The 23,336-nt window shown below is 50.3% G+C and overlaps 2 protein-coding genes and 1 long non-coding RNA gene across 6 annotated transcripts; 1 reads left to right on the top strand and 2 right to left on the bottom strand.

Moving 5' to 3' along the window:
* Window positions 1–763: 763 nt before the first annotated feature.
* Dctn3 (dynactin subunit 3) lies at window positions 764–13,898 on the bottom strand. Its single transcript, XM_005078834.4, has 7 exons — window positions 13,736–13,898; window positions 6,732–6,816; window positions 5,801–5,887; window positions 2,909–2,992; window positions 1,956–2,014; window positions 1,175–1,234; window positions 764–1,056 (listed from the first exon to the last, which is right to left on the bottom strand). The coding sequence occupies exons 1-7, from the start codon at window positions 13,829–13,831 to the stop codon at window positions 967–969; spliced, it is 561 nt and encodes a 186-aa protein (XP_005078891.1). The 5' UTR covers window positions 13,832–13,898; the 3' UTR covers window positions 764–966.
* LOC121137521 lies at window positions 13,847–16,293 on the top strand. Of its 3 annotated transcripts, none has more exons than XR_005874790.1 (3): window positions 13,847–14,476; window positions 14,559–14,761; window positions 15,748–16,293. It is a non-coding gene; the product is annotated as an uncharacterized LOC121137521 (long non-coding RNA). The 3 variants fall into 3 exon arrangements; XR_005874788.1 differs by having other exon boundaries at window positions 13,851–14,476; window positions 14,552–14,761; XR_005874789.1 differs by having other exon boundaries at window positions 13,866–14,476; window positions 14,592–14,761.
* Window positions 14,652–21,045, bottom strand: Arid3c (AT-rich interaction domain 3C). 2 transcript variants are annotated; one of them, XM_005078832.4, is made up of 7 exons: window positions 20,672–21,045; window positions 18,970–19,042; window positions 17,063–17,246; window positions 16,618–16,907; window positions 15,898–16,080; window positions 15,582–15,671; window positions 14,652–15,153 (listed from the first exon to the last, which is right to left on the bottom strand). In XM_005078832.4, exons 1-7 carry the CDS (start codon window positions 20,978–20,980, stop codon window positions 15,059–15,061), a joined length of 1,224 nt encoding a protein of 407 aa, XP_005078889.1. In that variant the 5' UTR covers window positions 20,981–21,045; the 3' UTR covers window positions 14,652–15,058. The 2 variants fall into 2 exon arrangements, with proteins under 2 accessions (XP_005078889.1, XP_040595833.1); XM_040739899.1 differs by lacking the exon at window positions 15,582–15,671.
* Between the last annotated feature and the right edge of the window lie 2,291 nt (window positions 21,046–23,336).

The raw sequence follows: 23,336 nt of genomic DNA, 5'->3' as shown, positions 1-23,336 counted from the left end.
TCGGCCGCGGGGATGGAGGGTGCTCACGGAGCCTAGTGCAGTATCCAGAGTCAAACAGGCTCTCCGGTATTTTGTCCAATGATATGTTGATTAACCACCGAAACGGCAAGAATCGAGAAGAGATTAACTTGGTAAAAACTCGTAGGAAGTTCTGGGGAAGAGCCGGGAACTATTTATTGGACTAGTCTAGGATGACAGCTAGTTTCAGATCGTTTTGGGCAAGCTGCATTTTACGTGCCAGCAACACTACAGGCAGTTGAAGGAGCCGAGGCACTCCCTCAGACCACAAGAGGGCAGCATACACTTGGTGGAACACGGTGCTTAAACTGTTCATCCAAGCTTTCCCAACACGGTTCCTTGCTCCTCCTTCCCAGGTCCTAAAATTGACTACATTCAAACCTCTTGGGCTCCTCTTCTGGTATTAGGTAGACACAGGGCTCTGCTGCCTTGGCTCTGACCATCCTGGCAGGTTGAGCTCCACCTGGTAGGTCTTCCCCCAATCCCTATACACAGATGAGGCGACCCTACCTGTGCACTCCTTACCTGCCATAGGATCTGATACTTAGAGGGTAGTTGGCAAATGTGGGATAAGTAAATATAGAATGCCCCTCTGTATCAATCAGATGAGAGAGTGCCACATCTCTCAGCAAGCTCAACAGGGGGACAGTTCCAGGTCCCACCCTGATAAGTATTGACAGCTCTTCCCTTTGCCACCCCAGATCTCACAGCCAAGTCCATCCTAGATCAGTAAGCCACACACTCCTTCAGTGGTCTCTACAGTTTATTGTCATTGGAATAAATACACTGATGGGGAGTGCGGGTCATGACTGGGGTAACCTGCTCCGACCTCAGAGCCCTGGCTGAGCAGACAGGAAGTCTCTGGACTGAACCTCTGCCTCACGAAGCCAGGGCGGCACAGGGCCCTGGTGCTGGCTCCCTTCCGCTGGCCTGGCACGTAAGCCGCTGTCATTCTTCTGCTGGCTTCACTTGCTTGGCAGCCTGAAGCTGGCAGAGTAGTTCATCCCACTGCACGAACTGCTTGGAGAGAAGCAGTGTCTGGTCACAAGTCAAGGGGACAACAGGGTCTGAATGAGGACGCACAGAGACTGGGATGGGCGCATTAGGGGCAGCAGAAACAGGCTTTGGGAGAGGACCCACTAGGCACAAAAGATACAGTCTTGTTATATTCCTCCAGGAGAGCCTTGGACTCCTCAGTGATCTCCATACACTGGTCCTGCAGGCCAAAGCATAGCTTAGAAAGGAGTGGAATAAAGCCCTATGTCCCACTGAACTCCCTCCCTCCAAACCTAGAAAAGATGTGCTTAAATAACCTACAGCAAAAGGAGCAAACTGCAAAACGGGCACTTCCAATCCTAGGCCAGGTGCCCGAAACAGCAGCCACAGACTAACTGGAGAGGCAGTTTTTATTTATTTGGATTTTATGTGTTAGGGTGTTTTGCCTGTATGTGTGTGTACCATGTACATGCAGTACCCAAAAAGACCAGAAGAGGGCGTCGGATCCTCTGGGATTGGAGTTACACAGAAGTGGTTTTTTTTGTGACCATATGGCTGTTGGGAACTGAATCCAGACCCTCAGCAAGAGGAGCAAGTAATCCTAGGGGCCAAGCCATCTCTCCAGCCCCTTTGTCCCTATTTCTAAAAAGTCTTTGAACTTGAGAAAAGATATATCACCCATAGTCAAAAACAAATTCCCAGGGATTATTTGGTACCTCTCAACTTCAACCTCTATTCTAGAAAGCAAGAGCCCTGGATGTGGCCCTCGGCAAGTCCTTTCCCATCCCCAGGGCATTGAGAAATCCAAGATACAGCTCCATGTGGCCTCTGCTGACAAGGATCCAGGAGTCCTCTCCATCCCCCAACCCCGTGCCAGCAGACATGGCGCCTCCTCATTTCCACCTTCCCTTCAAGCCCTCGCTCCTTCCTTCCTTCCGTACCTGCTGCTGGATGTGGATCTGGGCCAAGCGCTGCAGGCGGGCAGCATGCTCAGGAACAGCTGTAAAACACAACACACACCGCCCAATGATGTTTGTGCCCCCCCCCGCCCCCGGGACTGCTCAATAGTCTATTAGGTCGTTGGCAGGATTAGAGTATTGAGTGGAGAAGCTAAACAAACGCCGGGCTTCATCGACCCCTGAAAGATGGAGGTGGTGGAAGGGCTCCCCTGCCCACCCCAGCCTTACTCCAGGACCCATGGGGTGGGGGCGAGGGGGGGGGAGAACAGGCACCCAGAAGACAGAACCTTACAGTCCTCAGTATTGCTTGCTATGAGCAGGGCCAGGAAAAGAGAGCTTTACCTATTACGGGCCCTACCCCTTTTGCCCTCAGCCCAGCAGGACTAGGTCTTCCCAGCCTCAAGTGCTTAGGTGGGCTGGGAATGAATACCAGGTCCCTTCCCTGGCCCCTGGGCTCCCACGCTGAGAGCCTTGGCCACCATGTTATGCTGCAGCTTTGGGCTGTCAGATACTCAGGCGGGTAGCTGATCAGGGCAGGGAGTGGGAGCTGAGAGAAATACCTCTAGAGACAGACAAGATGGATATCTGGATTCAATTAAAGCCGCTGCCTGCCTGTCAAAGCCCAGGCTCAGGGACTCTTTCAAGAGTCCAGCAAGAAAAACTCACACACCCGGCAGGAGGTCTGACAATAAAATCTGGGCTCTGCAGCACCCTGAAGGAGACACTAGGAGGGTAGAAAGGAGTCTCCAGAGTTGGGACCGCTGGAGCTTGTGCTAGTGTCCTTGGGCCCAAACTGCCCGAGGTCCTGAACCTAGGCTCTTACTCGGGAATTTCAGCCACAGTTAAAAGAACAGATCCAGCATTCCTACAGGGAACCCTTGGCCCCACCAGCCACCTTCCCACGCACAAGCGCGAGCTGCAACCACAGAGGGTACCTTTGATAGAAGCACTGTCCAGCATGGGCACCAAGGCATCCACTTGTTCCAAGAGGGCCACCTGGGAAAGGAGGAACTGCTCCTCTGCAGCACAGAGACAAGAGGACAGCAGTGAGGGCACACGGGCCAGGCTACAGCTGTGAACACGTGGACAGACAGCTGGGCCCCAGAGCTCTGAGCAGCAACTGTGCCGCTGGTCCCCTCCCCTGGGCGTTCATCCTCGTCCTACCTGGCCTTTTCTGGGTGCCTCTGCCTAACCCATCTTGAGCCTAAGAGCATCTCAGTCTCGACAAATCCCTACTCCAAGTTTTAACTCCAGATCCTTCTCTTCCATCCTCTTACTGACGACCCCTTAGCAAGTAGTCCTAAGCCACAGGACACGGCTTCCCTAAGCCAAAGGTCCCAGGAAAGACCTGAAAGGAGACATGCAGCAGACTGTATCGGGCAAGTTCTGCTCATCTGCCCTCTACAAATGGCAGAGCGCTGAGAAGGAATGGGAGAGGCCAGTGCGGAGAGTGGCAGGGTCTGGGTTCATCATGTACAAGGGGTTTCAGCACTGGAATCAGGACTCGAGGGCAAGGTTGTCGTGTGCAAACCACTGGAGAAAGGGACACTGGGGAATCAGAAGGAAAGGATTCACTGGCTGGGCGGACTGTTGTATCCTAGCAAACAGAGGAAGACGCTGCGGCTGTGTGCAGGCCAAGTGACACGGCAGAAATGTTTGTGAAGGTGGGGCAACATACAAGATGGAAGGGATGGCGTCGGAGACTGCGCAACTGTCCATGCACATGTAAGCGGATGCCTACTTCCCGAGGCAGAGCTCAGGAGGCAGGGGGAGGCCCACCAGCCCTTGCACTCGGTGTCTGAGCCCTCTCGGAAGGAGCTGCCCCTCCTCCCCCAGTCCTCAGTTACAGTACAGCTGTCATTCGCCCAGACAGGTTAAAGCTCAGGTTCCTAAACAATGATCCCTGCTGTGTTCATGAGGACACAAGGCTTTCTGATTCGCTACTGTGTATCTCGTCCCAGAATAAAGCCTGGTTCAGAGTATATGATCCTGTTTCCCTTTAATTTATTTTTCTTTCCTTATCCTCTTTTGAGACAGGATCATGTCATGTTGACTCAGGTTAGCTTTGAACTTGTAATCCTCTTGCCTCAGTCTCCTAAGTACTTAGGACTCTAACACATGCCCACCTTGGTGTCTTCTGGATGAATGAACGGACACAGGTGCTCAGAAAACTCTACCTGTGGAGTGGGTGACTGTCTAGAGCCTCTGCATAGATGCTCAAGGCTCAGAGCTCTCTCCCAGGAAAGACGCTGACCTTTCGGGGAAAGCCACCCTCTGCCATAATGGCAAGCACAAAGGGAAGCTGCCGTATGTTCTCTCGACCTTTTAGAAATAAGCAGTGGGGCTGGAGAGAGAGCTCAGCAGTAAAGAGCTCCTGCTCTAGCCGGGTAGTGGTGACACACGCCTTTGGAGGCAGAGGCAGGCGGATCTCTGTGAGTTCAAGGCCAGCCTGGTCTATAAGAGCTAGTTCCACCTCCAAAACTACAGAGAAACTCTGTCTTGGAAAGAGAGAGAGACAGAAAGACAGAGAGAGAGAAAGAGAGAGAGAGAGAGGGAGGGAGGGAGGGAGGGAGGGAGGGAGGGAGGGAGGGAGGGAGGGAGGGAGGGAGGGAGGACTTGTTCCAAGACAGTTAGGGTTACACAGGAAAGCCCTGTCTGGAAAAACAAAATAACAACAAAAAAACCTCCTGCTATTCCAGAGACTCAAGCCCAGTTTCCAGCACCCATGTCGGGTGGCTTACAACTACTTGTAATTCGAGCTTCAGGGAGACACGATGCCTCTGGCCTCGGTGGCACCTGCTCATGTGCACACACCTGTACTTAGACACACCAACACATGGTTAAAAATAATAAATCTTAAAAAAGGAAGAAAAAAACCCCCAAAAACCAACCAACTCACCGACAAATTGTTCCACATATATGTTAACCTATAGTATGGTATTTTGGACATTAAGGGAATAGATACTGTTCAAAAAGGAATGCCCTGTGCTACCATGGCAAAACAGGGAGAGTCACAGTGTCACTTGGCATGCTGTTGGCATTGTTGTAGACAGCTAAGGGCAAAGTTCTTGCCGAGAGAATTAGTGTGTGACCTGCACACCAAACACTATAAGAGCTGAGGCAGCTTCCAGAAATGGGTGATAGAAAATGATCAAAAGAGGAAGTCAGAGAAAGGCACCTGGGTCCAACCGGAGCAGCAGGCTGCCCCCAAGAGAGGCACACCGCATGAGACTGTGAGGGAGGCCTGAGCACCACAGACCATCGCCTATGCACTTGCTAGGACTTCATGTACAAAGAGAAAGGATACACACTGGGAAGATCAAGAGACCAACTCAGGCCAATGCTCTGCCTTCTCCAGTGCCCACTCCTTCCAGGAAGATTACAAAGGAAAATCCTAGGGGTGGGCCTTTGATAGAATATTGAAGTAGAGTCCACACTGCACTACAGCAGGTCCAGAGGTTACTACACCCAGTGCTGACTACAAAACTCACAGGATCACCTTGGGCCCCAGTCCAGAGCCAGGTCAGCATTCAAGAAAGTAGTTGGGGACTGGAAAGATGGCTCAGAGGTTAAGAGCACTGACTGTTCTTCCAGAGGTCCTGAGTTCAATTCCCAGCAACCACATGGTGGCTCACAACCATCTGTAATGCAAATTGGTGCCCTCTTATGGTCTGAGCAGAACACTGCATACATAATAAATAAATAATTAAAAAAAAAAAGAAAAAGTAGTTGACAGGCTGTATGCGTAACAAGCTAGAAGCCATCACTGCCTGACTCCTCCACAAACAATACCTTCAGGTGCCTGTGCACACACAGTCTAGCATTACCTGCTAAGATGAATTGCAACTTTGAGGCATCAGGTATGGCGATGCGATCAATGTATTCGGGGTCCAGGTATTTGATCAGGTCTTCAACTAGCAAAGCAGCAAGACAGAAAAAACAGAAATGGAACCTTATTTTATAAAGGAAATTTAGAGGCTGGCAAAATGGTTGAACAGGTAAAGGTAACTGCTACCAAGTCTGATGGCCTGCGTTTGATCCCTGGAATTTACATGGCAAAAGGAGAATTGACTCCCACAGGCTGTCTCCAACCCCCCCCCCCCCCCAGGATACATAAATGTTAGAAAAAAAATTAAATGAAGTTTGGGTAGACCCTTGAGTTACGAGCTGACCACATAGTGGTCATCAGCAGCATCCACTGGGTCCCCTACTCTACCCCACAGATCATCCGTAACATCATCTGCGGGCTGACCTCATGCTGCGGGGCCCAAAATACAAGTGCTCCCTCCCACCACCACTCTGCCCCCCAAGTATCCCACTGATGTGGTCTCACCAAGTGCTGCCACCAACCACTCTGCCCCCGCCACCCCCCCAAGTATCCCACTGACCTATTTTCACCAAGGCACCTTTCTCCTCAATGCAACAAGACAAGCCAGGGTTTTGTCTAATTTCCAGTTACTGAGAAAATTAATTGCTACAATAATTTAAAACATTTGGCTAAACCAACCTTGCCTAAAGAAATGTCTCCCCCTATCCCCTTCCTCCACTAAGGGAAGCCGTGTGAAAGAACTTTCAGCCTACAACTCTGGACACTGGACACAGGCTTGGGATTTATCCATAAGAAAGCACGCCCCAACTTACCACATCAACAGTAATATGCCTTCTATCCTCAAGGGGCTATTCTAGTGATGTTCTGCTGAAGGGCAGGGACACAGACTTGGGAGGCGGTGTGACTGCACACCTACTATAGGTACTTACTCTTTTTGTAGAGAATCTTCACCCTCTCCCGCTTACTGGCAATGTTCCCTAAAGCCACCTGCACCTTGACCAGACCATCAGCCACCTGGAAGGAGGGAGGTAGAGGTTAATTCCAAGGTATACTACTTGGCTCAAGACTCAGAAGATGTGATGGGTTTAATCCCAGCACTCCGGAGGCAGAGGCAGGCAGATGTCTGTGAATTGGAGGCCAACCTGATCTACAAGCTTCAGGACAGCCAAGGCTACTTAATAAAGACTTTCTCTAAAAAAAAAAAAAAAGACATGGAAGAACCCTTGTTTCTCTGGATTCCAATAGTTTAGTCTCCCTTCTCCTGCATTACAGACAGCACAGTCTCACCTCCAGGGACACTTTAATGTGGAAGGGGAGGAGCTGAATCATGTTACCCTTGGCAGGACTCGGGTGGCAGCGTGTGTCTGACTGGGGATGTAATGAACTAGTTTAAGGTTTAATGGGGCACCCTGACATGCTATGTATTTTCTGGTTCCTAAATCCTGGGCTTGGATGTGAACTATGCAATTATCCTCACCCAGTTCTTCTTTAGCCCAAGGCTGGAGGACAGACTGGTTGGCCTTCCTCTAGCCCCATTCCCTCTACCTCAAGTCTGGTACAGGAGAGGGAAGACTCGCTAGGATCCCAAGGATGGCGCAGTCCTCATCTTAGAAAAAAACAGATGAAAACCAGCTTCGGGCAGAGTACAGTTAAGGGTTTGAGCTTGAGATGTCTGCAGAATATACCAGAGGACAAGCCCACCATACAAACATCAGTAAGCTTCACAGAGTAGAAAAATCAGGAACAGAGACACCAAACAAGTAACAAACTACGGAAGCCAAAGAGCCTGCCAGGGCTTAAGAGTACAATATTCCATCAGTCAGGCTCTTAAGAGTACAATATTCCAACAGTCAGGCTCTTAAGAGTACAATATTCCAACAGTCAGGCTCTTAAGAGTACAATATTCCAACAGTCAGGTTCTTAAGAGTACAATATTCCAACAGTCAGGCTCTTAAGAGTACAATATTTCCCAAAACAATACAGAGAAACCCTGTCCCGTAAAAAAAAAAGAGTACAATATTCCAACAGTCAGGCTCTTAAGAGTACACTATTCCAACAGTCAGGCTCTTAAGAGTACAATATTCCAACACTCAGGCTCTTAAGAGTACAATATTCCAACAGTCAGGCTCTTAAGAGTACAACATTCCAACAGTCATGCTCTTAAGAGTACAATATTCCAACAGTCAGGCTCTTAAGAGTACAATATTCCAACACTCAGGCTCTTAAGAGTAGAATATTCCAACACTCAGGCTCTTAAGAGTACACTATTCCAACAGTCAGGCTCTTAAGAGTACAATATTCCAACAGTCAGGCTCTTAAGAGTACAATATTCCAACAGTCAGGCTCTTAAGAGTACACTATTCCAACAGTCAGGCTCTTAAGAGTACACTATTCCAACAGTCAGGCTCTTAAGAGTACACTATTCCAACAGTCAGGCTCTTAAGAGTACAATATTCCAACAGTCAGGCTCTTAAGAGTACAATATTCCAACAGTCAGGCTCTTAAGAGTACACTATTCCAACAGTCAGGCTCTTAAGAGTACAATATTCCAACACTCAGGCTCTTAAGAGTACAACATTCCAACAGTCAGGCTCTTAAGAGTACACTATTCCAACAGTCAGGCTCTTAAGAGTACAACATTCCAACAGTCAGGCTCTTAAGAGTACAATATTCCAACAGTCAGGCTTTTAAGAGTACAATATTCCAACACTCAGGCTCTTAAGAGTACAATATTCCAACACTCAGGCTCTTAAGAGTACAACATTCCAACACTCAGGCTCTTAAGAGTACAATATTCCAACAGTCAGGCTCTTAAGAGTACACTATTCCAACAGTCAGGCTCTTAAGAGTACACTATTCCAACAGTCAGGCTCTTAAGAGTACAATATTCCAACACTCAGGCTCTTAAGAGTACAATATTCCAACAGTCAGGCTCTTAAGAGTACAATATTCCAACAGTCAGGCTCTTAAGAGTACACTATTCCAACAGTCAGGCTCTTAAGAGTACAATATTCCAACACTCAGGCTCTTAAGAGTACAACATTCCAACACTCAGGCTCTTAAGAGTACAATATTCCAACAGTCAGGCTCTTAAGAGTACACTATTCCAACAGTCATGCTCTTAAGAGTACACTATTCCAACAGTCAGGCTCTTAAGAGTACACTATTCCAACAGTCAGGCTCTTAAGAGTACAATATTCCAACAGTCAGGCTCTTAAGAGTACACTATTCCAACAGTCAGGCTCTTAAGAGTACAACATTCCAACAGTCAGGCTCTTAAGAGTACAATATTCCAACACTCAGGCTCTTAAGAGTACAATATTCCAACACTCAGGCTCTTAAGAGTACACTATTCCAACAGTCAGGCTCTTAAGAGTACAACATTCCAACAGTCATGGTCTTAAGAGTACAATATTCCAACAGTCATGGTCTTAAGAGTACAATATTCCAACAGTCAGGCTTTTAAGAGTACAATATTCCAACACTCAGGCTCTTAAGAGTACAATATTCCAACACTCAGGCTCTTAAGAGTACAACATTCCAACACTCAGGCTCTTAAGAGTACAATATTCCAACACTCAGGCTCTTAAGAGTACAACATTCCAACACTCAGGCTCTTAAGAGTACACTATTCCAACAGTCAGGCTCTTAAGAGTACACTATTCCAACAGTCAGGCTCTTAAGAGTACAACATTCCAACAGTCAGGCTCTTAAGAGTACAATATTCCAACACTCAGGCTCTTAAGAGTACAATATTCCAACACTCAGGCTCTTAAGAGTACAACATTCCAACACTCAGGCTCTTAAGAGTACAATATTCCAACACTCAGGCTCTTAAGAGTACAACATTCCAACACTCAGGCTCTTAAGAGTACACTATTCCAACAGTCAGGCTCTTAAGAGTACACTATTCCAACAGTCAGGCTCTTAAGAGTACAACATTCCAACAGTCAGGCTCTTAAGAGTACAATATTCCAACACTCAGGCTCTTAAGAGTACAATATTCCAACACTCAGGCTCTTAAGAGTACAATATTCCAACACTCAGGCTCTTAAGAGTACACTATTCCAACAGTCAGGCTCTTAAGAGTACACTATTCCAACAGTCATGCTCTTAAGAGTACAATATTCCAACAGTCATGCTCTTAAGAGTACACTATTCCAACAGTCATGCTCTTAAGAGTACAATATTCCAACAGTCAGGCTCTTAAGAGTACAATATTCCGGAGATACTCTTCAACGAGTTGGTACAGGAGACCACTTCCTAAACATAACACCAGTGGCACAGGCACTGAGATCAACAATTAACAAATGGGACCTTCTGAAACTAAAAAGCTTCTGTAAGGCAAAGGACACAATCAAAAAGACAAAAAGGCAGGCCACAGAATGGGAAAAGATATTCACTAACCCTACATCTGACAGAGGGCTAATCTCCAAAATTTACAAAGAACTCAAGAAACAAGTCTCCAAAACACCAAAGGATCCACTTGAAAGGTGGGGTACAGAGCTAAATAGAGAATTCTCAGTAGAGGAGGCTAAAATGGCCAAGAGACACTTAAGAAAGTGCTCAACATCCTTAGCCATCAGGGAAATGCAAATCAAAACAACTCTGAGATACCATCTTACTCCTGTCAGAATGGCTAGAATCAAAAACACCGAAGACAATTTATGCTGGAGGGGATGTGGAGAGAGAGGAACACTCCTCCACTGCTGGTGGGAATGCCAACTCATACAGCCTCTTTGGAAATCAGTATGGAGATTCCTCAGGAAAATGGGAATTAATCTACCACTAGACCCAGCAATTCCACTCTTAGGCATTTATCCAAATGAGGCAGGTTCATACAACAAGGGCATCTGCTCCACTATGTTCATAGCAGCATTGTTTGTAATAGCCAGAACCTGGAAGCAACCTAGATGCCCCTCAACTGAAGAGTGGATAGAGAAAATGTGGTACATTTACACAATGGAGTATTACTCAGCAGAAAAAAACAATGGAATCTTGAAATTCGCAGGGAAATGGATAGCACTGGAAGAAACCATCCTGAGTGAGGTAACCCAGTCGCAAAAAGACAAACATGGTATGTACTCACTCATATATGGATTTTAGATATGGATCAGGATAGTGCCAGTCTGCACTTCCACAGATAGAGAGTCTGGGAAACAGGAAAGAACCTAAAAGATATGCATATATGCATAATACCCAAGAGAAGAGGATGGAGACAAGATCCTCTGAATGGATGGGGAACAGGGCGAGGGGGTAGTGGGACCTGGGAAGAATAGAGGGGGTAAAGAGGAAGGGAGTTGGTCATGGGGGAACAGGAAGTTGAGGGGGTGGGGGTAGAATAGGGGGAAGAGGGAATCATAGGATCGAAGACAGATCAGGCACCAGAGTGACCTCGAGTGATCTAAAGGTATAACATCAATTGGCAAGCTAAGCAATAGTGGAAGGACCACCTCGAATGCCCATTCCTGATAATGAACTTGATGTCTATAACTATCCGGGAGCCTTCATCCTGGGACTGATGGAAGCAGAGGCAAACACACAACTAAGCACTGAACTGAACCCAAGGAACCCAGTGACAGAGAGAGAGGAATGATGAGCAAATTGGCAAAGAATGGGCTGGCAAAACCAGCAGAGACAGCTGATCTGAACAGGGGAGTGCTCTTGGACCCCAGACCGACAGTGGGGAGGCCAGAATGGGACTGATCTGGACCCCCCAAATGTGAGTGTCAGTGAGAAGGCCTGGACAACCTATGGGGCTCTGAGCTGTGGATCAGTGTCTATCCCTGGTATACAATCTGTCTTCATGTGCCTATAGCACAAAGAGAGATGCTCTCTCAGCCTGGACTCTTAGGGGAGTGCCTTGACCCTACCAAGAGTAAAATGATAGACTCTAGACATTCCCTATGTGGAAGGATTTGGCAATAGGGTGGGAGGGAGGGTGGAAGGGGAGTGCGGGAGGAGGGGAGGGAGAGGGAACTGGGATTGACATGTAAAACAAGCTATTTAAAATTAAAATAAAAAAAAGAGTACAATATTCCAACAGTCATGCTCTTAAGAGTACAATATTCCAACAGTCATGCTCTTAAGAGTACACTATTCCAACAGTCATGCTCTTAACAGTACAATATTCCAACAGTCAGGCTCTTAAGAGTACACTATTCCAACAGTCAGGCTCTTAAGAGTACACTATTCCAACAGTCAGGCTCTTAAGAGTACACTATTCCAACAGTCATGCTCTTAAGAGTACAATATTCCAACAGTCATGCTCTTAAGAGTACACTATTCCAACAGTCAGGCTCTTAAGAGTACACTATTCCAACAGTCATGCTCTTAAGAGTACACTATTCCAACAGTCAGGCTCTTAAGAGTACACTATTCCAACAGTCAGGCTCTTAAGAGTACAACATTCCAACAGTCAGGCTCTTAAGAGTACAATATTCCAACAGTCAGGCTTTTAAGAGTACAATATTCCAACACTCAGGCTCTTAAGAGTACAATATTCCAACAGTCAGGCTCTTAAGAGTACACTATTCCAACAGTCAGGCTCTTAAGAGTACACTATTCCAACAGTCATGCTCTTAAGAGTACAATATTCCAACAGTCATGCTCTTAAGAGTACACTATTCCAACAGTCAGGCTCTTAAGAGTACAATATTCCAACAGTCATGCTCTTAAGAGTACACTATTCCAACAGTCAGGCTCTTAAGAGTACACTATTCCAACAGTCAGGCTCTTAAGAGTACAACATTCCAACAGTCAGGCTCTTAAGAGTACAATATTCCAACAGTCAGGCTTTTAAGAGTACAATATTCCAACACTCAGGCTCTTAAGAGTACAATATTCCAACAGTCAGGCTCTTAAGAGTACACTATTCCAACAGTCAGGCTCTTAAGAGTACAATATTCCAACAGTCAGGCTCTTAAGAGTACACTATTCCAACAGTCAGGCTCTTAAGAGTACACTATTCCAACACTCAGGCTCTTAAGAGTACACTATTCCAACACTCAGGCTCTTAAGAGTACACTATTCCAACAGTCAGGCTCTTAAGAGTACACTATTCCAACAGTCAGGGTCAGCTAGAGGGTGAGGCTGAGGAATGGATGGGTTCAGCCAAGGCCTTTGTTTTTGCAGAAGGTGAAGAACACTAATATTCAAGGGACAAGTACACGGGGGTGGGCACACACAAATAAGACTGGTAGTAGCAGCAGGGAGAAAAGGAAAATCAGGAGTGTTTTTAAAAAGCTGGTTCTCAAGTGGGAACACAATCTGCTGGTACAAAAAGTACACAGACCTTTGATGTAGTTAGCTCCAGAGCATTCCTGACACTACCAGAAATTCTCCGATAAACGGTTTCCACATCGTAAAAGAGGATCTAAGGGCACCTAAGCTTTTTTGTAAAAATTCAGACAGTATGTTCGTTCGCCCACATCTGAACACCTAGGACTCAGTTCCTAACCCTTCTTGACTGGGCCTGCTCAACTCTCACCTTGGAGGCTTCTTTATCCACCTGTGCTCAGCCTGTAGGGCTCCGGTTCCCCGCGCAATTCATTGAGCAATTAATTTATCGGGGCTCCAGAACCACACTCCACTGCGGCCTTCAGCTCTTACTGAAACTCCCATTAATCAGTTTTTAAATGTGTCTGGTCTCCTTAGCGCGCCTGTGAGCGCAAGGGTGGAGTTTCAGCAAAAGTTGTCACTGAGCCCTTCTCAAACAGGCTTAAACATTCGCCCCCCCCACCCCCGCTCATCCGAGTCCCATCGGGAACGGACCCCAAAGGTCCGATTCTTTCCAGGAGGTCCCGGATCTTTGTTATTTCAAAGGCTGGGCTGGCGACGACGGGACAGACGCAGACGTATTCGTCCCGAGGGCAGGGCTAGTGGACCGCTCCTGTCCTGCCCCAGGAACGGATCCCTGGACCGGACCGCTCACCTTCCTGGAGCCTCGGGTCCCGCCCGGCCCGTACACCCAGCGCTCCAGCTCCTCCACTCGGGACTGCAGCCGCTGCACATCAGTCAAAGCCGCCATCACTTCTGCAGCCGGGTGTCAGCCACCCGAAACAGCCGGAGGGTGGGACGTCCGCCCAAATAAGAAGTCCGGCCAATCCTAGAGCACCGTTGCTCCTTGCAGGAACTGACGTCACGATTTAGGCTTTGGATGTCGGAAGTGACCCGACCGATGGCAAAGCAACCTGGTTACCTAGGTAACGTCCTGGGTCTTGGCACTAGCCTGGTTTCCAGGGCCTAGCTGTCAAGACTTTTTTAATTCCAGGATACAGAGTCTTTTCCACCCCCATTCCCTGAGGGTGCGCGTATTCATACACCCACTATTCCAAGATAGGTTCATACCCACCCAAAACAAAAAAGGTGAGCACAAGTGTCCAGATTCTCAGAAAAGCCACACACATCCCACGCCACACACCACTAATCAGAAGGCAGCTTCCTGGGGGAGACCCCATGAGTGTTTGGAATCTTAAAGGTTCAAGTGAATTGCACCGAAGCCCCTTACTGTTAGACCTTAACACCAGTCTGATTTGGGTCCGAGCTCTGCGTGGCGGTACTAAGAGAGCAAGTAAGAGGACGCCTGCACGTCTGAGACCAGCCTGCTCTACACAGTGATTTCAGGACCGGTCCAGGGACAACTTGGTGAAAGCCTGCTTTATTTGTCTTAAAGGTGCTCTTCTATTCTTAGGGAGCTTTGCTCTTCTTGGTGAAAGCCTGCTTTATTTGTTTTAAAAGTGCTCTTCAGTTCTTAGGGAGCTTTGCTCTTCTGCCTTCCACTTGGACAGCTCAACGTAGCCTGCACACCCTTCACCTCCCAGACCCAAGCAAGAAGGGGAGGCCAGGGAGACGGAGGAAGTACAACTTTATTTTCCAGAGGCGACTTAAAGGGACGTCTTCACATTCAAACCCAATCCTTCACCTGCCCCCTGAAAAGGAGCAGAGTTGACTCAAAGAGGTGGGTACCAAAGATGACACTGACATGGGGGTCACATGAGGAGACCACAGGGGTTGCTGGGGGAAGAACTCTTTGGTAGATGCTGCTGGGATCAGCGATGGAGGTGGTGTCCTCCTTTTACAATGAGGTAGAGGGGACATGAATAAGAAACCCCTTTGGTGTGGAGGTGGCATGCTGTCATCTCCCAGGACTGGGTCCCGGAGGGGGCAGCACAGCCTGAGAGGATCAAGGTGGGGGGTACCTTCCCTCCCCTGCAATGATACCGGGACTCTTGACTCCCAACAGCCGCTTTCAGGGCTAGGTGCTAGAAGGGGGCCCTGCCGAGGGCGGAGCTGGAGGATTGGTTGGGCCCAAGGAAGCTGGCACAGGCTGGCGGCGAGCAAAGAGGATACCTGATAAAGGGGTGAAGAAACAGTAAAATGCAAACACGCACAGGAGCGGGGGAGGGGGACCCAAAACAGAAAAGGTGAGCACAGGTGTCTGGATTCTTAAGAGACCCACACACCACTGATGACAAGTCCCTCTGGTCAGTGAGAAGCTCCTATGCCAATGTTGATACCCTTACGTGGGTAAAGAATAAATACTAACACGGAGACCCGCGACAAAGCAGACCACTCATGGCAATCATACCGCAGAGATCATGCTGTGACCCCATGCCATTTAGACATTCTCCTTAACCCGTTTTAGTGTAACAATCCTCTGAACCCCCATGCAAGTTCAGATACCCCTGAACCTCATGCTGGTAGAGAAAAATCTAAAGTCTCCATGCCAGTCTAAATCCCAACTCCATGCCAGTGTAGACAGCCTATAGCACCCATACCAGTGTAGACCACCCCATTGATCTCTAGCGCCATGTTGATACTGCTGATGCCACTGCCTGCCAGACTGAGAGGCCCATCCAATCGCTCTTCTGTCCAGAAGAAGGCAGGGGAGTCACGTTTTGGGGAATCAGATCTCACACATAGACTCCTCCCTTTTTCCTACAGATAGCCCCCCATTTCACTTGAACCCCATACCAGGATTATGTGGCTGTCTATGCAAGGATCTGCCTGTACCACCTCCAACATCCATCAAACGAAGCCTGTCTTCCCTCGGTACACGAGCCCAGAGCCCTTTACTAACAAGCTCTTCCTCACCCCTTAGAGGAACCTTGCCACGAGGCAGGAAACTGGGGGATGCGCCCAGCCCAGGTGGGTCCATGGAGCCCATCAGCACAGCCCTCTTCTCTGGAGGCTCCTCTGGTGCCGGCTTCTCCCGTGCAGCCTCCAAGGCTAAGCCCACAGGTACTGCCAGACGAGGGGGTGGAACCCCAGTCTCCTCTGGGGAAAAAAACAAAAAACAAAAATCAAACCCTAAACCAAACAGGTCACTAGGCTCCTCTGGCCCAACCAACCTGTGATTCTCCCCTAACCCTGGGACCAAGAGAGGTCACGCAGGTTGATAAGTAGGCTCAGTCTCTCCTTCCATCCAGGGCCTCTGAAAATGTGAATAAAGGACCAGCATATCGGTTCAGGCTGGTTTATTTCAGAGAATGTGAAAGGTCTCCTTGCTCTTTGTTGTTAAATGACCCAAGCCACAGGAGTAGCAAACTACATCCAAATGCCCTATGTGGCCGGCTGTGGAATAAATACAGCTGCTGTGGATAAAGGGCCTTCTGGGGTCTCATGGCTTTCTCGACCTCAAGGCTCAGAATCACTAACTTAGAGATTCCAAAATCTCCTACGGCATCAGATCTTGCTGCTCTCATATCGCAATGCTTCCCACGCCTGAGTCCCGTATATTCTGGTATTCCCTGTGTTCCAGTGCTTGCCTAGATCTCAGAGACAACACCCAAACTCCGCCTTCTCCCCTCGCACCTTTCTTTACCGGGCTCGGGCTCAATTGCGCGCACGCGTGCACAGGCAAGCCGGATGCAGAACCCTGGGCGGGACCTGGGCAGCTCGGGGTCGAGGCCGGGGCGGGGCCATGACCCGAGGGGGGACCAGGAGCGCCCCGAGGTGTCGGCCCTGCTAAGCTGAAGAGCGGGACCGTGGTGTAAGCCTGGCGACGGCCCTCACGCCGATTGCTGTCTATGGCAGCTTGGAGCTCCCCTGGGGAACTGAGTGCCCGCGTCTCGCACTCGTATGGGTATAAATACTTCATGTACCTAGGGGCAGACAGATGGGCCGTGGGAGGCTGGACCCAGCGGATCGTCCCACCCCGCCCCGCGCTTCACTCCCCCGCCCCGGGCTTCACTGGCCCGCCCCACCCAGCCCCTCTTGCTCCGCCCCTGTGCCCGTCCGTGCCCAGAGCGCTCCTCACTGGGTGCGTAGTGTAAAGGCGGCAGAGGTGATGGTGGTTGGCAAACTGAGGCCGCGTGTGACTTCTCGCCACACTTTTCGGTTGATGACTTCCACCAGGCCACCCTTGGCTGTCACCAAGCGAAACAACGCATACAGGTCCAGCACCTGTTTGGCCATGATGGGCACCCGGTTCACTGGCGTTCCTGGTGTGAAATGGGTAGAAAATCAGGGTACCAACATTAGGCCTCATCTGAGGTCATCTCGGGTGACTGACGGGTATCTCCACGAGGCTTGGGTAAGGACAGGACCCACAAAGGGATTGTGGGGGAGTGCTAGGATTACAGGCAGGACCCCGTGTGGCAGGAAGGACAGGGGACTACGACAAGAAACCAGCTTAGTTGACCTGTGAGGGGCAGAAGATAAATATTAAGACTTTGTGGGCCAAAAAGGGTACCTGTCACAAATACCCAATTCTGCAACTGTACCCCGAGAAGAGTCTTAGAAGACATCTAAGAGGATGGGCATGGCTATGCTCCAATGAAACTTTTATTCACAGGCTTTGAAATTAGAACCGCACAGCCTGTAAATGTTTTGCCTGTTTTACAAATATGTAAAAAAAGAAAAAAAAGAAAAAAAAAGGAAAGAAAGAAAGAAAGAAAAAAGAGAAAGAAATGTCACTCTAATCTACCATACAGGATTCCGTCTGAGAACTTTAGCTTGCTGGGCGGACTGTAGGAAGGACTTCTGTATGTACTGAAGAGGGTTAGTCCCCGGGCAACAACCCCCAATGCTGCAGGAAGCCAGGGGACAGCAGGTGCAGAAGAGTCAGCTCCTGCCTGGGCCAGTCAACTCCTCAGCCTAGCCACCCCCGCCAGCCAGTCCTGACAAAGGGGCCTGTCTGAGCTGAGCGATGGGACCCAGTTAATTCCTTACCGATCCCCAGCCCCTTCCACCAGCGCCTTTGGACCCGAACAATTAGCTGCGGCCTGATTAATGGGGGGAAATTATCGGCCCCGAGAGACCTCCTCCCCCTGCAGCTGAGCAGAGGGAGGCAGAGCTCGGGGTGTGGGCAGTGCTGTCAGACCACGCCACCCCATTACCAGCAGAGAGAAGGTGCCCCGGAAGGTGCAGGGAGGGAACACTACCATAGCCAAGTCTCCTTGGGGAGCAAGAAAGCCTGGGGTCCTCACACAGGGCTCTTAGTAAGGAAGGGGCCAGAAAAGGTTGCTGAGCCTTGGGTTGAGGACCGGGGAGACTGGGAGGGGGGCAGTGCAGCCAGTTAATTAGCAGCTTATCAGGCTGCGCTCTGAGTGAGTTAATTAGCTTTGTAGAGAGAGATAATGAGTCAGTGTTCAGTCCCATGAATCTGGGGAGAAGCGGGAGTGACGGACTGCTGCCCACCCTCATCCCTCCCGGACCCCTTCTGTATTCTTTCAACACTGGGATTTTTCTGGAGAGGAATTTCCTCTCCACTGCCCAGTTCACGTGGCCCCAGCACGTCCTTCGGGAAAGCCTTCCTTCAGTCTAATCCTATTCCTTCCTGCTGCAGAACAGGTCGGGAGTGCCCTGGGCTAAAGCAAAAGGAAGCGGGGTAGAGAGATGAGGCTGGAGGAAGGGTGTACTGTACACAACCAAGGATTCTGGGACCCTCCTATTTCAAGCCAGCCCTGACCAGTCCCCCCCCCACCTTCCTAATTGATCTCACACTGATTAACCTGCCTGTGGGCTGGGCACTAATTAATCCCTGGTGGAGAAGGGGGTCAGGGTCAGAGGTTAAAGATACCATTGAGAGCCCAGAGGACAGATGCCACCGCCCCGGGGCCTCTGCAGGGAGGACCTCATGTGGGGACTACACCTTGAGGTCTCCCTTCCTCAAAGCTAGTCAATAGGAGAGGTTTCAGGGTACTTCCACGCCACTTTACTCACCCCTCTTCTGCATGAAGCTAAACAGGTCATCCAGAAATTCCTTCCTCTTGGGGTCCGCATCGAGTTCATACAGCTGGGGAAGGACCAAGGTCATTCTCCAGCTCCACTGGCCCCCTCCCTCCTGGAACCCCAATTCAGGTGGTACCTTGGACGAGAGTACTGGGTGAAAGGATGGATGGAATCCAAATGTGAATTCTCTGGCCCTAGACCCACCCGCAGAAGCAGGCGGGGTGCCTTTATCTAATACATCAAGACACCTGTCCTAGCTCAGTGGTACCTTAGGTGGCTTAAACCTTGCATCTGGCAAATATGGGGTGGCAGGAAGGTACTTCAGTGGCTCAGCCTGCTCTTCAGGACAGAGTCCTAGCCATCCTAAGGATGGGCATCCAGAGTCCCAGGAGGGAAGCCATGCTCCACATCCAGGAGACTGATGAGTATCTCAGGCACTTACACATTCTCCTTAATCTGTATAAGGGCTCCATGCAGTTCATATCCTTGTGGGCCAGGATATGAGCTAGGGTGAGTGAGTTCAGGTAGGAAGGAGGCTGGGGAACTCCTTATAGGCGCCATCTTGTCTGATCTCCTTCCAGAGGTGGTTACTGTGCCTACTATAAAAGCTATCACATGACACATGCCATGGCCACATGGCACACAGAACCTAAGATGTCAGAACATAAATAACCTACTGGTCATCACCACCTCCAACATCAGCCCAAGTCTAAAAGGAACAGTTCCAGAGTAATGGAGTCATTGACTCAGAGTCACAGCTTCTCTGTCTCAGCTATGAATCACATATACAAGTAACATTCCACCCTCCAATAATAACTCTCCAAGTCAAATCCTCCCAGGGTAACAAATCCCAGAGACCCAGCTTGAGAGCCACGCGCACATGACCCAGAGTTCTAAGCCTCACACTGGTACCTACAAGGACACCCACACTTTCTCGGTTGTAAACCCAGAACAATGCCCTAGAGAAACAGCCACTAGAGCTAAATCTCCAGGGTAACAAAGCCCTGAGTGACACTCCTGGTCTTACACTAATGCCACAGAACACTAGCTACAAATTAGCACTTCTAGAAAATACCCCAAACCAACACCCTATGAGTAATACCACTAGGATGGCACACCTGGAAATCACACCATGGTGACAGCCTGTGCTACTGTCCCTGGAATAACACTGGAAGGGTTCGGATTAAGGTCATGTACATAAAGACTGGCAGCGCCCAGTTTTCACGGGGCCCTCAGTTACACTGCGGCTGAACTGGTGGGATTTAGGCCAGGGGAAACACTGGATGGGTCCACCAGCCTGCAAAAGGAGACAGTTGACAGCCTGAGACACTCCCTTTGGTACTTGGTATGGGAGAGGACAGATGAAGTAATGTTGCCATGGATGCCTCACACTCCAGATCTCCCTCCCTCAAAGGCCCTTACATCCATTCTACCTCCATTTGAAGCTCCCCAAGGGCCTCCGATCGCCAGTCCCCATGTTTCTGGGATCTCCTATACCTCTTAGTGAATTCTGTGCACTTTGCACATGTTTCCGTGGGTGTCTGTCCTGACTCAGCACTATCATCCTCCAGTCTTCTCTCTCTCTCTAGATCTCTGTTTTTACGTCCTGCAGATCTGGGAGGGAGGGGCGGACACTACTTTTCCAGAGGGGAGGAAGGAGGGAGCCTGGCAGTGATGGAGAGATGGTTCCTACCTGCTTGAACTGTTCCTCATAGGTCCACTCGTGTGGCTGGAGTCCAGGGGGCTGGTTGGAAGGTGAGTTGGGACACCGGGCTGCTGGATGGCTCTCCTCGGCTGCCTCCTGTTCGGCTAAGGGTGCCTCTCCCTCCTCCTCTTCTTCAGCGTCCTCCTCTTCTTCAGCCCTAACCACCCCCGAAGCCCCCTCAGCCTGTCGGGTCCGGGCGCCAAGCAGGGGAGGCTGTGGAAGCGGTAGGCGTGGAGGGGCCAAAGGCCCCACCCCTTGGGCCAGCCTCGCAGCCTGCTGCCTCTGCAGGGCCTCCATTACGGCTTCCAGGCGCAGTCCCCCTGCTGGGGGGGCTCCTGGTACCAGGCGGGGCCCCGAGGAAAGGGCCGTCTGTGGGGGAGAGAATTATGGGTGCTGGACCTTGCTGCACCCACATCCTACAGCACAAGGGGAGATGCGCACGGAATCAGGGACATGCGTGGAGTTATAAGGGAAGGGTAAATAAATAGATCAAGTGAGCAGAGACAGAGGGATAGATGGCCAGAGACTGAAGACAGGAAGAGGCCAAGCAAATTGGAAAGAGTAACAAGGGCCAAGGAAGAGTGGTGCAGGGAGATGGGGCATACAAACACGTCCACAGAGACAATGACAGAGAGATGCGGAGACAGAGACTGGAGGAGAGACCGGCGGGAAGACAGAGGCTGAGGAGGGCCAAGAAGAGGGAGGGAGGGAGGGAGGGAGAGAGAGAGAGAGAGAGAGAGAGAGAGAGAGAGAGAGAGGGAGGGAGGGAGGGAGGGAGGGAGGGAGGGAGGGAGGGAGGGAGGGAGGGAGGGAGGGAGAGAGAGAGAGAGAGAGAGAGAGAGAGAGAGAGAGAGAGAGAGACAGAGAGAGAGAGAGAGAGAGAGCACCAGGAGATAAAACACCTAAGAGCGAGGGACAGACAGACACCTGAAAAGAGACAGCTAGAAGGGTTGAGAGACGCGGGAAGACCGACGCAGCAGGAGAGAGAAAAGACTAGAAAGTGTGAGAACATAGAGGGCAGGGACGGAAAGACAGGGTAGAAAGGTAAGAACCAAGGAGGCGCGGGAAGAGGGCAGCAGTGCCTGGGTCTGGGACAGGGACAGGACCAGACAGGCATGAGGTGGCAGGTCACTGCGCCTGGATCCCGGGCTCTGGGCGCTCTGCGGCTACACTCACCTGCCTGGCACCGCCCGAAGCCCCCGGTGTCTCCACGGCGGTCCCTCTGCTCCGTCGCCTTTCGGGCGGGTGGTTCCTGTCTCAGCTGGGTTCCCGGCGCAGGGTCCCCGCTGTGCGCTCCTGCCGCCTGGCGCTCTTCTGACCGCGGTGCGCTCACTGGCGGTGGCTGTGCTGCCTGCGGTCCCGGGGGCGGGACCCGAGCCCAGCAGGGCGGGCGCTGGCGGGAGGGGGCAGTGGGAGAGGCCAGGGTGGGCTCGGCCCCTGTTAGCCCCCCAACAGGTGTCTCCCACCTTTCTTACAGCCAAACTCAAGGGAGGGGGCGCCGGAGAGCTATGGGGAAATCACGCATGGTAGAGTGAGGAGTCCACAGCTAGCAAACTCCGGCCCATGGCCCTGCCCAGCCTCACAAGTGTCCCCCAAACCCACACACATGCCTTAACACAAATATAGGCCCAATCTTACACACTCCGTTTAAAGATCACTAGAGGGGTCAAGGGCCTGGGCAAGCTGTGATCACGTGGAATCGCTCTGCCGGATGCTGGGGCGAATGTGGAACACCTGGCCAGAACATAGCTTCGCCTCGTGCCCTGCCTATGTGTTATCTCCTGGTGCAAATGTGTGCCAGTTTGTATACAGGTATGCACACGCCAGTGGCCCCATATCTGTGCACTTACACACTCAGAGGTCTCTATGTTGCCCGTGCAGCTTTTCAGGATATACAGCAAATGGAATATACAGGCGTACACAGTTTCTAAAAACCTGATTTGACATTCTCTTCAGGATTTCCAAGCTCGTCTGGAAGAGTGAAGATGTAACGACTCTTGGCTTCTCACTATCTGTTTTGTTCTAGTGATGCTCAGTTTGCCCATCTTCACACACGTTCTCTACTTATGTGTCCCTGACTTTCAAATCTGCATGTCTGGACCCCTTGAGCCAACTGCCCTGGGCCTCTCCTACCCCACCAATTCTCTGATGCTGTTTCTGCCTGGGAGTCCTGACTGGCAGGCCACAGTTTCTCCTCTGAGTAGACTGACCCAATTCCTCTCAGGAACCCTCACACATTCTGAGCTTCTTTTTGTGGTCAAGGAGACCTACCTGCCAAAGGCATGATATCGCCATGAGCTAGGTGAGCAGCAGATGTCTAGGGGTGACCTCTGAACGGCTATGCAACTATGTCAAACCCTATGCTCAGACTTTGCACCCAGTGGGGTACATGCCTCAGGACAAACATGCCCCTACAAGGCAGGAATCGGGGCAAGACCTTTGTCTCCTCCCTCATCCTCCTCTTAGTCTCTGCTGGCCCTGGACCACCCATTCTGGTGCCATCCCTGTTCACCTGCCTCTACCCTCCACCATATTCTGAAATTCAGCTCCTGCTGCAGCATGGAGTAGAGTACCTGCTCTCTTACCATCCCTGGCCATGCTGGGGCTCAGTCCATACATTCTCTCTACCTAGCAGAGCTCGAAGTCAGTCATA

The sequence above is a fragment of the Mesocricetus auratus genome, unplaced genomic scaffold (genome assembly GCF_017639785.1).
Source record: "Mesocricetus auratus isolate SY011 unplaced genomic scaffold, BCM_Maur_2.0 Super-Scaffold_6730, whole genome shotgun sequence".
Taxonomy (NCBI): domain Eukaryota; kingdom Metazoa; phylum Chordata; class Mammalia; order Rodentia; family Cricetidae; genus Mesocricetus; species Mesocricetus auratus.
Note: the sequence above shows the minus strand (reverse complement) of the source record. Positions and strands in the feature narration are given on the sequence as shown.